This window comes from Poecilia reticulata, linkage group LG8 (assembly GCF_000633615.1).
Source record: "Poecilia reticulata strain Guanapo linkage group LG8, Guppy_female_1.0+MT, whole genome shotgun sequence".
Classification (NCBI taxonomy): Eukaryota; Metazoa; Chordata; class Actinopteri; order Cyprinodontiformes; family Poeciliidae; genus Poecilia; species Poecilia reticulata.
Window position 1 is genome coordinate 25368324 of NC_024338.1, and position 13747 is coordinate 25382070.

At 42.2% G+C, this 13747-nt stretch overlaps 2 protein-coding genes across 12 annotated transcripts in view; one reads left to right on the plus strand and one right to left on the minus strand.

The window, feature by feature from the left end:
- Positions 1 to 8485, plus strand: part of arhgap23a (Rho GTPase activating protein 23a) — an 81132-nt gene extending 72647 nt beyond the window's left edge. For all 11 annotated transcript variants that reach the window (XM_008416963.2, XM_008416958.2, XM_008416952.2 and 8 more), the window contains 2 exons: positions 3784 to 3815; positions 3999 to 8485. In XM_008416963.2, the coding sequence (XP_008415185.1) occupies positions 3784 to 3815; positions 3999 to 5408 (1442 nt within the window). In that variant the 3' untranslated portion in view covers positions 5409 to 8485. The remainder of the gene's footprint in view (positions 1 to 3783; positions 3816 to 3998) is intronic.
- A 377-nt stretch (positions 8486 to 8862) lies between these two features.
- On the minus strand, positions 8863 to 10898 carry hexim1 (HEXIM P-TEFb complex subunit 1). The gene has a single exon (XM_008416951.2). It carries the CDS (start codon positions 10494 to 10496, stop codon positions 9393 to 9395), a length of 1104 nt encoding a protein of 367 aa, XP_008415173.1. The 5' UTR covers positions 10497 to 10898; the 3' UTR covers positions 8863 to 9392.
- Between the last annotated feature and the right edge of the window lie 2849 nt (positions 10899 to 13747).

Below are 13747 nucleotides of genomic sequence, written 5' to 3' on the forward strand. Positions count from 1 at the left end.
ATAAGTTAATGGGTGACTTGATGCCTCCTAAAGCTGCTGCTGTTTCTGTCTCAGAGTGTTCACTTGTCACCAGCTGCGTTTCCATTGGCTATTTTGAAAATAAATTTGATTAAAACTGCAGTATGTAACTTTAATAAAAAGTTTTTTTGACATATTTGTTGAAATTGTCACCATGTGGTGACAGAATGGTATGAGACAGATTACCTGTGAAAAAAAATCAAGCTCCTCTGTGTTCTCCCAGTGCTAACTAGAAACAACCAATCAGATCCAGGAGGCGGGTCTTAGCGCTGTCAATCATCCTCTTGATAGCACAGCCTGTACTGAGTGCTAAGACTTGTTAGCATGACGGCAGATGAACAGTTTTCCTACAACTATCAGGTGTTTCTCCACCATTAGCACATTTAGCAGTGAGTACATGAGATGATTGACAGCACTAAGAACCTCCTCCTGGTTCTGGTTGGTTATTTTTGACTGGATCAGTAGCTCAGGGTGGAGGAGCTCAATCTTTTCACAAATTATGTGACTCGTATTACGCTGTCACAACATGGTGACAGTTTTGATAAATATGTTTAAAAAAACAAATTTTTTATAGTAGTGATACTGCAGCTTTAATAGAAACATGGCAATTAAAAAAAACTTGGTTTTCGATCACTTGTGATCCTAGGATGAGGATTTTTACGTATCAAAATTGGTTTATTTTGGCAAAGCTGCAATAGAAAGACTTTTTTTCGCATCACACAAGCAACATAATCAACAACTAAATGTTGCCACAAGCTCAACCAATGAAGAAGAGGTAGGAGAATGGTGGTGTAGCATGTTTTTAAATGACTTATTCACATGTGATCTTAATTGCGATACTTATTTAATATTGACAGCATTTTGTGTGCATTTATAATGGAAACTTCAAGCTTCTGAGGAGAAACTCACTCTGACTGCAGAGCACAGCGCTCCACTCATCCTCCAGGCTTTTTTTTTTTTTTTTTTTCAAATCAATGTGGCCCCAATCATCAGGTTCCTCTAACCTCACTAGTGACTCTTACGGGACTCCAGGTTTTGCCGTTTCCCATGTGCCATTTCAAAGCTTGAGAGGTAATTCACTTCCAGGAAATTGTGTGAAGCTCCCAAATGGCAACTGTGATCCAAACCTTCCTGCTTGCACCTGAAAAAGAGCCGCAGGGCTAACAGCAATTGTTTTATTTAACAAATAAATGGCTCCTTTTTGGTAGTGCGAAAAAGGGGTGAGCACATATTTTGTGGCACTATTGATAACAATAAAAGCGACCATAACAACTATTTATATCTTCTTTCTGAACTGACATACAAATATTGCTTTTGAAGGACAAAATCAATTTTTTAATATGTTTCTTTAGGACATTAATCACATAAAGAAGTGTGATTTGCATCACTAAACTGCAACAGTAAGTGCATTTAATCATATTTTCAATATTTAACAAATAAGTGGACAAAATAGAAAAACTAACAATTTGAACAATGCTAACACCTTCGGGGGGTTTTCAAGCATCCTTAACTGGAATTTATCATGACAACGATTCTTATTATGATAAAATAATTATCATGCATTTATATAATGGCTTTTAAAAGTGGTGTATGACAGTAGTAATAAAATATATTGTAAGTACTGCTTAATAAATGTAAAAATTTTAATTTATAAAATATAGTAACTCTTTTAGACCCATTTCGGGGGTATTTGTGAATTCATATATTCTTATCAAACTCCTAATTATTAGCCATAAAACTCGTCAATTTGCAGATTGTTCTGTGGAGCGTAACAAACATATTTGGAAGCAAATACAGAATGAGAAGCCAAAATATATAGGTGCGATGCTCAGTGGCGCAAAAAGTGGGTATGCAGGGTATGCAACGCATAGGGGCGCAGCACCAGAGGGGGCGCCAAAACCCCGTCTGGAGGGGGCGGCGCGCCGATGGTGTTTTCCCATACACTTCAGCGCGCCTTATGCTCCTTCACCTCGCGCACATAACGAGGTAAATGTAGCGAGTTTTACCCTTCACGTATCGTCGCCTCAGGGGTTGGGGAGCGGGCCAATCTATGTTTTCGCATCCACCTGAATAATGTGTAGTTGCAACACTGGCGATGCTGCGACCTGCTGTCGGCTGGCATTTGCAAAGCAAAACAATCTGGAAGCAGCATTTATTGTCCTGGGTGCTGATTGGCTGTTTCCCCAAGAGCCGAGATAAGAAAAACTAGGAATATTAAGTTTTGCAATAGTTCTAGGATTGTTTCCATCGTGTATATTAAGGTACATTTGGAGTTTGAACTATTAAAATAGGCTGTTATTAGTATTCTAGAGGGGGTTTCAAGTATTGGTTTGATTGCATCTATTCTGTGGTTCTGGTCCCTAAACCCTAGAAATACCAGGGACTCCTCTGGACATTGCAAATATAAAATTAAATTAAAAAGAAAATGGAAATGTTTTCTTGATTCTGGATTTATTTTAACATCTTGGGTTTCATTTTTGTCTCACAAACATGCAACCTAAAAGTAATCTGCTGGGGTTTTTTTTCCATTGGAACCTAATAGGTTATATTAAGCCATATAAACTTACTGCACCCCATCAGGAAACTGGTGATAAAATAAAACATTTCAGAAAGCAGGTAGTCAAAACACTGAAAAATGTAACATGCAGACCCTTCAGACTCCAGAGATTAGAAACTTAGTCTGAAGTATTTACATCCTAATTATTATTTTTGATTTAAGCTATAAAAGCACAAAAGTTTTTAGTTATGTGCATTACTGAATTTTCAGCCTGCTCTGCCAATATAAAATCAAATCAGGTCTTTGCTGATGGTGTGAGATCATTTTGTTGGAAACGTTCATGCCGTTTTGAGCAGGTAACTCTGCCACCTAGGGGCGGTTCGCACAAACTGCATCAAGTCTGTTATCCTTTTGTAGCCTAACTATAATAATAATATATTTGCAATTTTATTTCCTGCTATAATTTCCCATGAGGTCATGACATTTATGACAGGCTAGACCAATAATTTCATTTTTTGAGATCAGAAGATTAATGTCAGAATGCTGAGGAAAAAAGTCAAAATTATTATATATATATATATTTTTTTGTGGCCCTATTATGATATTCTTCATTCAACAAAAAACATTTGGTTGTACTTTTTCCCACCTGATAAATGTTTTAAAATCTGCTCATTCCTTCTGAAGCCTTGTTTGTGTGTCTGTGTTTGTGAGGAAATGTGTTTCCCCGCTTCCTTCCCTGTCGATGATTGGTGCCATCAGTGTTTGCTGTGGTTCCTAATGCACTCTCTCCTCCCAACTCCAGCCGCTGCTTCCCCTCAAATCATTGTCTTTCCCTCCAAATGCTTGCGTCTGTAAACCGGTGTGTTTGCTCTGGGTTCTGACATGATGAGAGGACACAGTGGAAGTTCACAACTCCACATGAACTTCTATTTATTTTGTTCTGTGCAAAAAGTTGCGAGTCTTTCCTTATTTCTTTAGATTTTGCTTCCAATGAGTCAGATTTTAAAGCTTTCTTGAGGAAATGGAAGTGGAAACTTGTATGAAATCATCCCAAAAGTCCCTCGGAGTGGAAGGAAAACTTCTTACCAAGATTATTTTTCAAATATTATAATAAAATCTGACTCATTTGAAGAGCAGTATTTAAAAATAAAGGATGACTCGTGTTGCAGCTCTGTGCTGCTGAAGCGACCTCTGTGTCCTCCACCATGACCGACCGCTTTGACTTGTTCACTTTTTAACTTCTGACATCTTCATTTCTTCTTCCACAGACTCAACCAACAGTGACTCAGCTAAATCAAAGGTAACATCTCTCAAACACATGCATGACGGTTTATTAAGCGCAACGTTTCTGGCCCAAAATTTACACAAACTGGTATTTTTGGGATTTATTTATTTAAGATTGCTTTCTTTAAACTTCTGACCTGAACTGTGATGTAAGACAGAAAGTTTGTCAGGGTAACAGCAGCATTTCCTCCTGTTTCAGGGATCATGGGGGTCAAAGAAAGACCTCACCGCCAAGGACTTCCTGGCTCTGTCCATCATGTCCGCCGTCACAGGCCGCAAGCGAAGGAAGCGCCACCTCGCCCGCCGCGTTGGAAGCAGCACCGATGACGACTCCGAGCACGAACCGGTGAAAGCGGGGCACCTTGGGATGGAGGAGGAAGAGGAGGCAGAGTCGCCAGGAGGAGACACTGCTCCTCGAGCTGAGGGAGAAGAGGACGAGGAGGAGGAAGACGACGACGACGATGAGGAGGAGGAGGAGGAAGTTGTAGCAGGTGGAGAGAAAGAGGAGGCAGACGAGGAAGTGGTAGCCGTTGTTCCCAGTCGGCCGTGCTGTAAAGAGGAAGAGGAGGCAGGAGGAAGGCAGACAGCTATTTTGTTGCAGGACGAGGCGGTGCAGGCGGAGGAGGCGAAGGGCCCGTCGTGGAGAGCGCCAGAGGACGCTCGCTCCATTGTCTCCGGCTACTCCACCCTTTCCACGTTAGGGCGAAGCTTGGGGTCAGAGGGCAGGGGCGACGATGCCGACGACGAGCACAGCGAGCTGGTGAGCGAGACGGACAACGAGAGCGGCTTCGTCTCGCGCTCCCTAACCCAGGAGAGGCCCAGCAAAGAACCGACGACGCCCACGAACCAGCCGTCATCGGCACCTCGCAGCTTCCTCTACTCCCAGTGCAAACCGCCGCTCCTCTCGCCCATGAACCTCCTCACCCCGGCAGCGCCGGCCGTTAACTCAGCCGACTCTGTCGAGAGGAGCGAAGGAGGAGCGCGCTCCAACACGCCTTCCTCTTCCTCCTCCTCCAACGCTCACAGACTCCACTCACGGCCTTCCTTCAACTCCCACAAGCTGATCCAATGCGACACTCTGGCCAGAAAGAAACTGAAGTCGGAGAAGTCCAAAGTCCGCTCCCTGGACCTGCCGGAGTTCCAGGTTGAGGGGACCGGCTCCGGGTCCGACAGCGCACCAAAACCGAAGCGAGACCCCTCCAGAACGAACGCTTCCTCCGGCAGCAGCCAGGAGAGCTTGCGCCTGTCCCGGCCGAGACCCGCCCTGCCGCCCAGCGAAGCCGCCTCCTTCACCCCCACCGGCCCGGGCGGCAGGTCTCTGGCCGAGCACGTCCGGGCTCGCCTGCTGGGCTCCGCCGACGACCTGCGCAGCGTGGGGCTGCGAAAACCTCCATCACCCGAAACGCGGAGGAAGAAACGAGCGTGGCGGAGACACACCGTGGTGGCCTCACCCACCGAGACGTCCGACAAGAGACCCCCGCTGAGCGTCAATGAGTTCCCGCTCTCCCCCGCCAACCAAAACCAGGTGAAAACTCAAGGAGCAGACAGCCTGGACCACGAACCAGTTACACGCCAAGCCCCCACCTCCAGATTCCACCAGTACCTGTGAAAACCTCCAGGTGCTATTCATTTTGGCATGGCAAGGGGAACCCCAGTGTTGCCAAAGCTTTAGGGGTTTTTTTCTTAGCTTTTTTATTATTTAAAAAACTTTCCTGTGCATAGAAGATACAATATGGTGCAATCCACATATTAACCCATGCGCACCAGATGCTATGTGTTGCACACGAGATAGTATGTGATGCGCATCATGCTGTGTCTCGTGCACTTATTAGTCTAATTTTATTTTGTTCTTCAATGTCCCTTTAGGGGCTTCGTATAAGACATAAACAAAACTCATTGTTAACGCCAAAAATCCACAATTTAGTAAAAACAGGCATCCCTTCCTTCCCGACTCACAGGAGAGATGCTCTCAATTGGTCACAGGAGGGCGCTGTTGTGCAGCTTTGCTCTGGTTGAGAAAAAAATGGTGCTTCTAGCTAATTCAGCTTAATGGTAAATGTTACAAAAACTATCATGCAACAGGAGTAAATTCAGCAGATTTCCTTTTATCCTGCTACCAGTCTTCCTGACCTCGCTCACTGTAAAACTCCCGTTTTTAGTCCGACACAAGGACACAGATGTCTGTCTCTACTTGTTAATAACGTCTATGAGTGTTTGTGCAGAAATGATCACGTTTTGTAGCATTTTGTACAAAGCCTTGTTAAGTTAACCTATGTAAATATAAATGTTTGTTTTCACCTGTGAGTTGTTTTTTTTTTAGTTATTTTTATATGGTTTACAAAACGTGCACAGAGTGCAGTCATTTCTTTCAAGAAGTTACTTGAAATGTTTCCCTTAATATATTATTTTTTTTGTTTATATTCAATATATATTATATATTTTGTATTAAAGTAAAAAATAAAAACAGTACTTTTATTGTTCAGTGAACCTCTTGAGCGTACCTGTTGGAGGGAGATAAACACGACTAAAGCTGATCCTTATTTCTCCATAGATGGCCTTTCTGATTCACAGCACTGTGCAGACTACCTTTATCTCCTGAGATACTGACTTTTCAATGAAAGCGATCTACTTTAAACAAACATCCATCAAATAAACTATCTGGGGATTGCACGTAGCAAGTCCAGCAGATCCCTTTGGGAGCGTTTGCAGGCACATCGGCACGCCGACGGCTGAGCTCATCGTTGTTTTCGCGTTACCTCAGATCTCACATTTTCACCTTTTTAGTTTGGGATCTTTTTTCAGCCCATCCCCACTGAGCATTCATCTGTCGGCGCAGTTTTTACCTTGGGGGGGGATGTGTGTGGCTGGGAGTTTTCCATAAGGTCAGGTTCTTAATGAATCCTAACTGACTGGTTGAAATGGTACAATGGAGAAACTGAAAACAGGTCTGTGGAAAGTGTCCCCCGCTTCACTCATTTATTCCGTTTCTCCTTTTTGTTGCAGCTGAAATTTGATAATAGAAAACGTGTAGCATCATAGATAACCTGAGAAAACACAAGAAGCAGCTTTTATATGATGGTTTGATTTATTGAAGGGAAAAAGTATTAAATCCTCCACCTTAGTTACACCATAAAACAGGGTAATTAATCCTGCTTTGGTCCAGTTTCTGTAACCCTGAAGAAATCATTTTAAACTAAAAGTAGAAACAGATATTTAAAAAAAGCAACTTGCTCTGACCCAACAAAGTTTTTGACATCTATCAGTCTGGAAATCCATTTCTCAGCCTGTGGGACTGCAGTGAATCACAATAAGAGCTGCGAAGCACAAATGACGACTTGAAATGAACCTCCACCGGAGTGGCTGACCTACCAAAAATTAGTCCAAGAAGACATTTATGACTCATCCAGGAGGTCACAAAGGAACCAAGAATAACATTTATAGCACTGCAGGTGTCTCAGTTAAATTCAGTGTTCATGATTTAATACGAAAGAGGCTAAATTACTGGGCGTCACTCCAAGACAGACGCTCCCATCCAAAAACAACACAAAGATGATTCCCAAAACATTTCTGAAAACGAGTGGAACTGTTTGGACTTCCTTAGAGTAGCATAAATTTATCCGACAGTCAAATACGGGGGTGGTGGTGTGATGATCTGGGCCAAATTTTGCTCTCTGGGGATTAAATTTTTTAAAATATTGCCAAACTGATTTGGGTTGCTCTTTTCTATGAATAAATTAAATCCTCATTCAAACAGTTGAGATGGTAAGAAAGTCACCTTCAAAACTGCTTTTTGTATTTAATTTGTACCATAACATAAAACATCCAAATGTGACCAAAAAAACGAAGAAATGTGTAAGATGGGGAACTTTTTCACAAAACTGTATAATAAAGTCTTATGTTATGTGTTAAACCATCATAAAGAACCACAAACAACTTCTCTGACCAAATATTCCAGTGAAGAATGATAAAGTTCTAGTTTTTTCTTACCTCGAGATTCTTCTACAAGTGCCTGATTTTCTGGAATGTGTTGTTTCTGCGGTGCCATGCGCAGGTCTTGTCTTTTTTTTTTTTTTGTATTATTTCATTTTGTTGTATCTGGATCCCCTCCTTTCTCCCGACGTGGCTGACCGACCCAAAGACGTGTACATTATTAAACTCCGAGTGGAAAACTAAAAAGCACACTTCAAGCCAAGGACGCATCTATGCACTCCCTTCGCCTTCAACAAGAGGCGCTTATAACAGCTGTTACTAATGCTGCTAAGACGAAGGAAACAATAAAAGGCATAGAAATCCCTCAGCTGCTTCTGCTTCGCCCCTGAAACAAACTGAGGTCATGTGAACATGGTACACCCAACATGTCCCACCCTAAAACCACATTCGGTCATGCCAGATGATATCAAATTTCCTAAAGGTGAACAAACCTCATCTGTTGTTGTGTGATGTACTGAAATGTGATTTTATCTAATGTTTATTGTTGTATTTTAAAACTAAATTGTTTTGTACATACCTTAATATGTAACATACTGTATTGTGTACATTTGGAATTGATTTTGACTATAACTGATGACTAAAAACAAGAAAGAAAAAAAAAAAAAAAGCTTGTCCGCCTGAAATTATTTCCCTTGTGGCTGTTTGCTTCAAAGAAAAAGGTATATGATGTAAATAAACAGAAATATGTTTAAAAGAGAAGTTGTGTTGGGTTTTTGTTGAATGTCGCCCCCTGGAGGCGGCAAATGAATAAAGCGGTCCTTTTTTTCAGTCTTAATGTTTGCTTCTGCACAAAAAGGAAACGGCATCCAAATCTTTGAGGCCACTTCCCGTTAAATGCTGCGGTTACAAATGTATGCAGTCAGAAGTGCAAATGCACTTTGATAGTAGGAACATGCACAAATTAACTTTAGATTTGGTTCCTTTGGGAACATTAATCGATTTCTTCCTGCACTGTCCCAATGTGAAATCATTACAAAGGGAGAAAAAAAAGCCTCGTTATCAAAAGCATCAAACAGCTGCTTTCAGAGACTGCTTCCTGTATCTTCTAGGATCAAACTTTGCAACAAGACACCTTTAATCAAAACTTTTTTATTATTATTTGAACCAATTATAACACACAACTGTCAAAATGGTAAGTCTGGAGTTTGCTTTTGCAAAAAGAAAAACAAAAAAGGTATTGGCAAGCTGCTCTACTTTGCCGTTATTTCTTATTTGATTTCTGGAGAGGAAATTAGATTTTTTTTTTTTTTTTTTGAAACATGGAAGAGTTTGTCAGCAGATATTCCTATAAAGTTGTACTGGAAAAACAGAAACCTGGTATTGTTAAACATCTTTTTTTATATATATATTTATATATATAAAAATGGAGAATATTCATATTGAAATATTTACATCTCCTGAAGAAAATTTAACAGGACAGCTTACAGCCCAAATGAAAAAGAAACGTCATGTTGGTTATTGCATCGCCGTGCAACGACTTTCTTTGTCCAGACAACAGACTGATTACAGAAACTGATAAAAAAAAATAATTAGAAGAAAAAGAACAGTAGTCCAGTTTTTTTTTTCCCCACCTTCTTGAATCGTTTGAGTTTTTTTTCTTTTTTCAATTCATAGCGACCTGCCCACTCTCCTTGGTGGGCTGACTCTGGAGGAGCAGCTCGGTGTTCTCGGCTCTCAGTCTCTCCAGCTCCAGTTCCAACTCCCGGAGTCGGACCTGGGGGTTCTCCGCGGCGGCCCCGGGCTCCACGGCGCGCCGCAGCCGGTTGTTCTCCTCCTCCAGCCGGGACATGCACTTCTCCAGCTCCAGGTACTCCTGCACCAGCTCTTGTTTTGTCATGTTCTGCAGACTCTCGACGTGGTACATCTCGTAGGTTTCGGAAAAGTCCCGCTGGAGGTACTCTCCACCTGCGTTCCCGGGCCTCCCGATGCCGTCGCTGCCGCCTCCTCCGCTGCCGTCGTCGTCGTCTTCCTCCTCGTTGTCGAAGAGGTCCTCCTCGCTTCCAGTGTCCTCCATGCGACCGCCGACCCCAGAGAGCCGCCGGACCCCGGTTTCTGTGTTGAGGTCGGGCTCCTCTCGGTCGTGCTCGTCCATCAGGAACTGGGTGGTGTTATAGGGCGCGACGGGGAGCCCCTTGGCGAACATCTCCTCCCTCATCCGCGAAGCTCTCACGGTCTCCCGCTCCTCCAGGGCTTTCTTCTCCTCCCATGAAAGTTTGTTGTAAGGCTTCCAGTGGCGTTTCTTCTTCGAGGTCCTGCGTCTGTGTCTCTTTTTGCCCAGACGTCCTTCCAAGCCAGTGTCGGAGTCGATGAGTAAATTCTCCACTCCCGACCGGTTCAAAGTCTCCTGCAGCGGGCAGTGTTCGCCTTTTTTCCCGCGTCGCTTGTGATCACAATCGGGTGAAGCGTCGGAATCGGTTGTTTTGTGAGGCTCGGTAGCATTCGGGTACTTGGAGAGCTCGTTTCCGGCTGCTGAAGCGGGACACACCTCCCTCCGTCCGCCTTTCATTTGCCATAACTTGTCTGTGTTGATATCCTCGCAGTCCTCCGCCTGACGCTGATGCTTCTCCGCTCTCTGGCGCCCCCTCTCGCCGTTCTGCGGTCCTCCACGGTTGTTGGCTGGGAGATGCTCCAAAGCGTCCCCGCTACTCTCACCTGATGGACTGCCTGAAGTTACCATGCGATGGGTCTGCTCCGCTGGCTCCGTCATCCTGATTATATCCTTCTTATTGGTTCCGTTTTAGCACATCTTAGAGCATGTCCATGCCCAAAAGGCAGAAATTCAAAGTTCGTTAAAAGATGAAAAAAGTATTGTTTTTTTTTTTTTTTTAGAAAAAAATAAGATTTCCAGAAAGACTTAAAATGTCTAAAAAAAGTTCACTTTCACGTCTGGAAACAAACTTCCGAATAAGTAAACACTTGTTACTCCTCCAAGGATTTGTCAGAGCAACTGTCGCTAACTACCATTAACTGTTTCAGTGCTGTCAAAGGCCGCCGTCACTCAGAGACTGCGTTTCACCGTCACAACTGTGTCCAGTGTGCTACAGAAGAAGAGGGAGTCCGTGTTTATATAGCAGCTCCGCCTCTCTCTGTGCGCATGCCTCTCCTTGTTACGTCTACTGAATTCTGGGATATGCTGTTCTCCTTACAGTAGAGCTAATGCCTGAGACGTTCTCTCTAAACTACATAGTCCACAAGTCTGCCGTAACTGATGAGATTTTTAACCAATGAGAGAGTACAATCATTCGCCCAAAAAAGACCACCCTCCTTTTTGTTGATTGGGCTGCAGGAAAACTTTGCTGTTGCTAAGCTCAACTAATTTTCTGATTGGACAGCATATACTGTCAATCAAAAGAGCGCGAGCTACATTAAAAAAGCAGTCCCGGGCATTTTTATGGGCACTACTATTTACAAAGAAAGGGGTAATAAGTAGATGTTTTGATTTAGAAACTGGTTTTAATATTCTAAAATAGTTTAGATATTTACCAGAACTGAGTAATCGTATATTCTACTCCGAAATCTGCGACGCACAATTATTTGGAGTCGAAAACGTCAAGAAGTAATTGAGTAATAAAATGTAAGCCCCCTGTATTGCAACGAATATGAAGCGGTCCTTACACAAAATGTAGTCCGCTTTCAGTGTTAATGTAAAATAATAACAATAAAGCAATCTACTCTCTAAATTAAATAATTTTAAACGGATATATAAATAAAGATACATGGCTTTTGTGTGCTACTAGTATGATTTGTGAGCTCGTTTTAGCATTACGTGTTGTGCGGAGTGATATGCCGTAAGGCTGGAGCTTTGGGGGTGAACACTTAAACCAGCGTAAACAAACGACATTTATTGTGAAGCCGCCGCTACGGTCACACTCCCGAACCCCTCGTTGTCAAAGGGTGGGTCAGGCGATCTCACACCTGCTTAATAATGCTGCTATCATCGACGAAATGGTGTAGATCCGTTTTTTGGCAGCCCCAAATGTACAGTGTTTTTACACCGTTGCTTTAAAAGCTAAGGATAAGTTGGCTAACGTTAGCTGTTAACGTTAGTTAGCGAACGGAGCGCTGCGTGGTGTTGCTCGAAAACACTGCATCCTTTCCATAATATTGTGAAATCACTCGAACCAAAAATAATTAATCCGAAGCGTGGATATGACAGTCCCGAACGGGAAATAATTCCTGACAGGGGCATATTTGAAGAAAACGTGACGTTCTGCATAAAGCTAGACTAGCTAAAGCTAACTAGCTCGCTCCACGGTGCTATCTTGTCATAATCCAAGTGAATAAAACAGAAATACTAATGTTAAGTAACATTTTATAAAGCGTGTGCTCTGATTCTGTCCATGGTAGTCTATTAAAATTTAACCAGCAACATAAATGATTGTATTTACTCCTCAGCTGACTAGGCCAACGTGCTTTCATTGGCTCCGTTTAATTCCTGGACTAACACAATTCCCGTGCAAGTTTTCCATTACATCGTTATCTTTAGTTTAATAAATTTAAGGTTTGCTGCGTCTTTTTAAAGCAATACAGATCACAACCTGTACTACATTATAAGCAAACTGGGAATAACTGATGTTTGTATTAAACGGCCGCCCATCAACTTCGATTAACTGCTGTTGCTTCAGGAAGTAGTCGGCACCAGATCTTTGCTTTAGTTCTCGGATAGTTAAACGTGTACATGGCACTTTCCTAATATTTTACAGTTTAAACTGCCATATAGCCCCTTTATCTGCTTTTGCACAAATATAAAATTAATCTACACAGGTGCAAATAGACAAACCATGCACTGGAGTTTTATCTTGATTTTTTTGTGTTTCACATTTTTTCAGATAAACATAAATTTAATGTGTTTGAATTCATTGTTGAGTTCACAACACTGCATTTATCTTCAACTCTAAATGCTTAGCTAATACATCCACATATTTTTATAGTACCCTCACAGCTTCCATAAACTATTTAGCTTTCATTAAAAAGGAGAAATGGGTTATTTGCCGTGTGACCTTTTACAGGGAGTCACTGGGAGTTATTGGTTTCCTCCAAACTGTGCCTGTAAACACCAGGAATCCAATGGCTCCCAAACAACACACAGGCCAACTACTTCTACTAATAGAAACAGGCCCAGTTTCACCCTTGGCGAATAAGCAAGCTGAACTGTGAATTCTTTTGAGGAAGAGGAGGTACACTGCTGTTAATGTGAAACCCTGACGACTGGTAAGACTGGGAAACCATTCCAGAGCTGCCCCCATATTCCTCAAATCAAGGAGCAGGAGCTGCAGCTACACAGCCCAAGCTGCTCCTGCACAGATCACAGCCTCTGAGGATTAGCAGGCATGACTTAATCTCACACTCAGTCTAACCTGGTTATTGCTGCTATTGAGCAGAGATAAAAGATATTAAATCATGTAATTTGAGGCAAAATACATAAAGGGGTTCAAAAAGACAGGAAGTGCAGATGTACTTTTTTTTTGTGTGCAATTCAAAAACCGATCCCGAGGCTGCATCACGTTAAAGAAAAACATTACCTCAAACATTGTACCTCCCAACTCCCCAAACCTGCTTTTTGTGTGTAGTTGTGTCGTTATGTTTGTTCTCCTGGATAGATCATATTCTTTCTCCAAGTTTCCCAGCTGCTCTGTGTTATAACACACACAAAATATTAATAATCTAATCAATGTTCATATAGTATGAAGAAGAACACTCACTTTCAGTTTAATGGATCACAACAAACGCATGCACAATGTATTGCATGCACTGAAGGTAGTTAAAGCTTTAGGGAATTTTTTTTTGAAGTTGTGCAAATGATACAAATCACCAACAGATGGCGCTTCTGCCCCATTTACTGATGAATTAAAGCGGTGTTATCTTTTTTTATTATGGCTTTCAAAATAAAAGCTTGATTACTGTAAAAGGGAAATCCACATTACGGGATTATATCGCATTCAAAATAAAGGTCGCAGA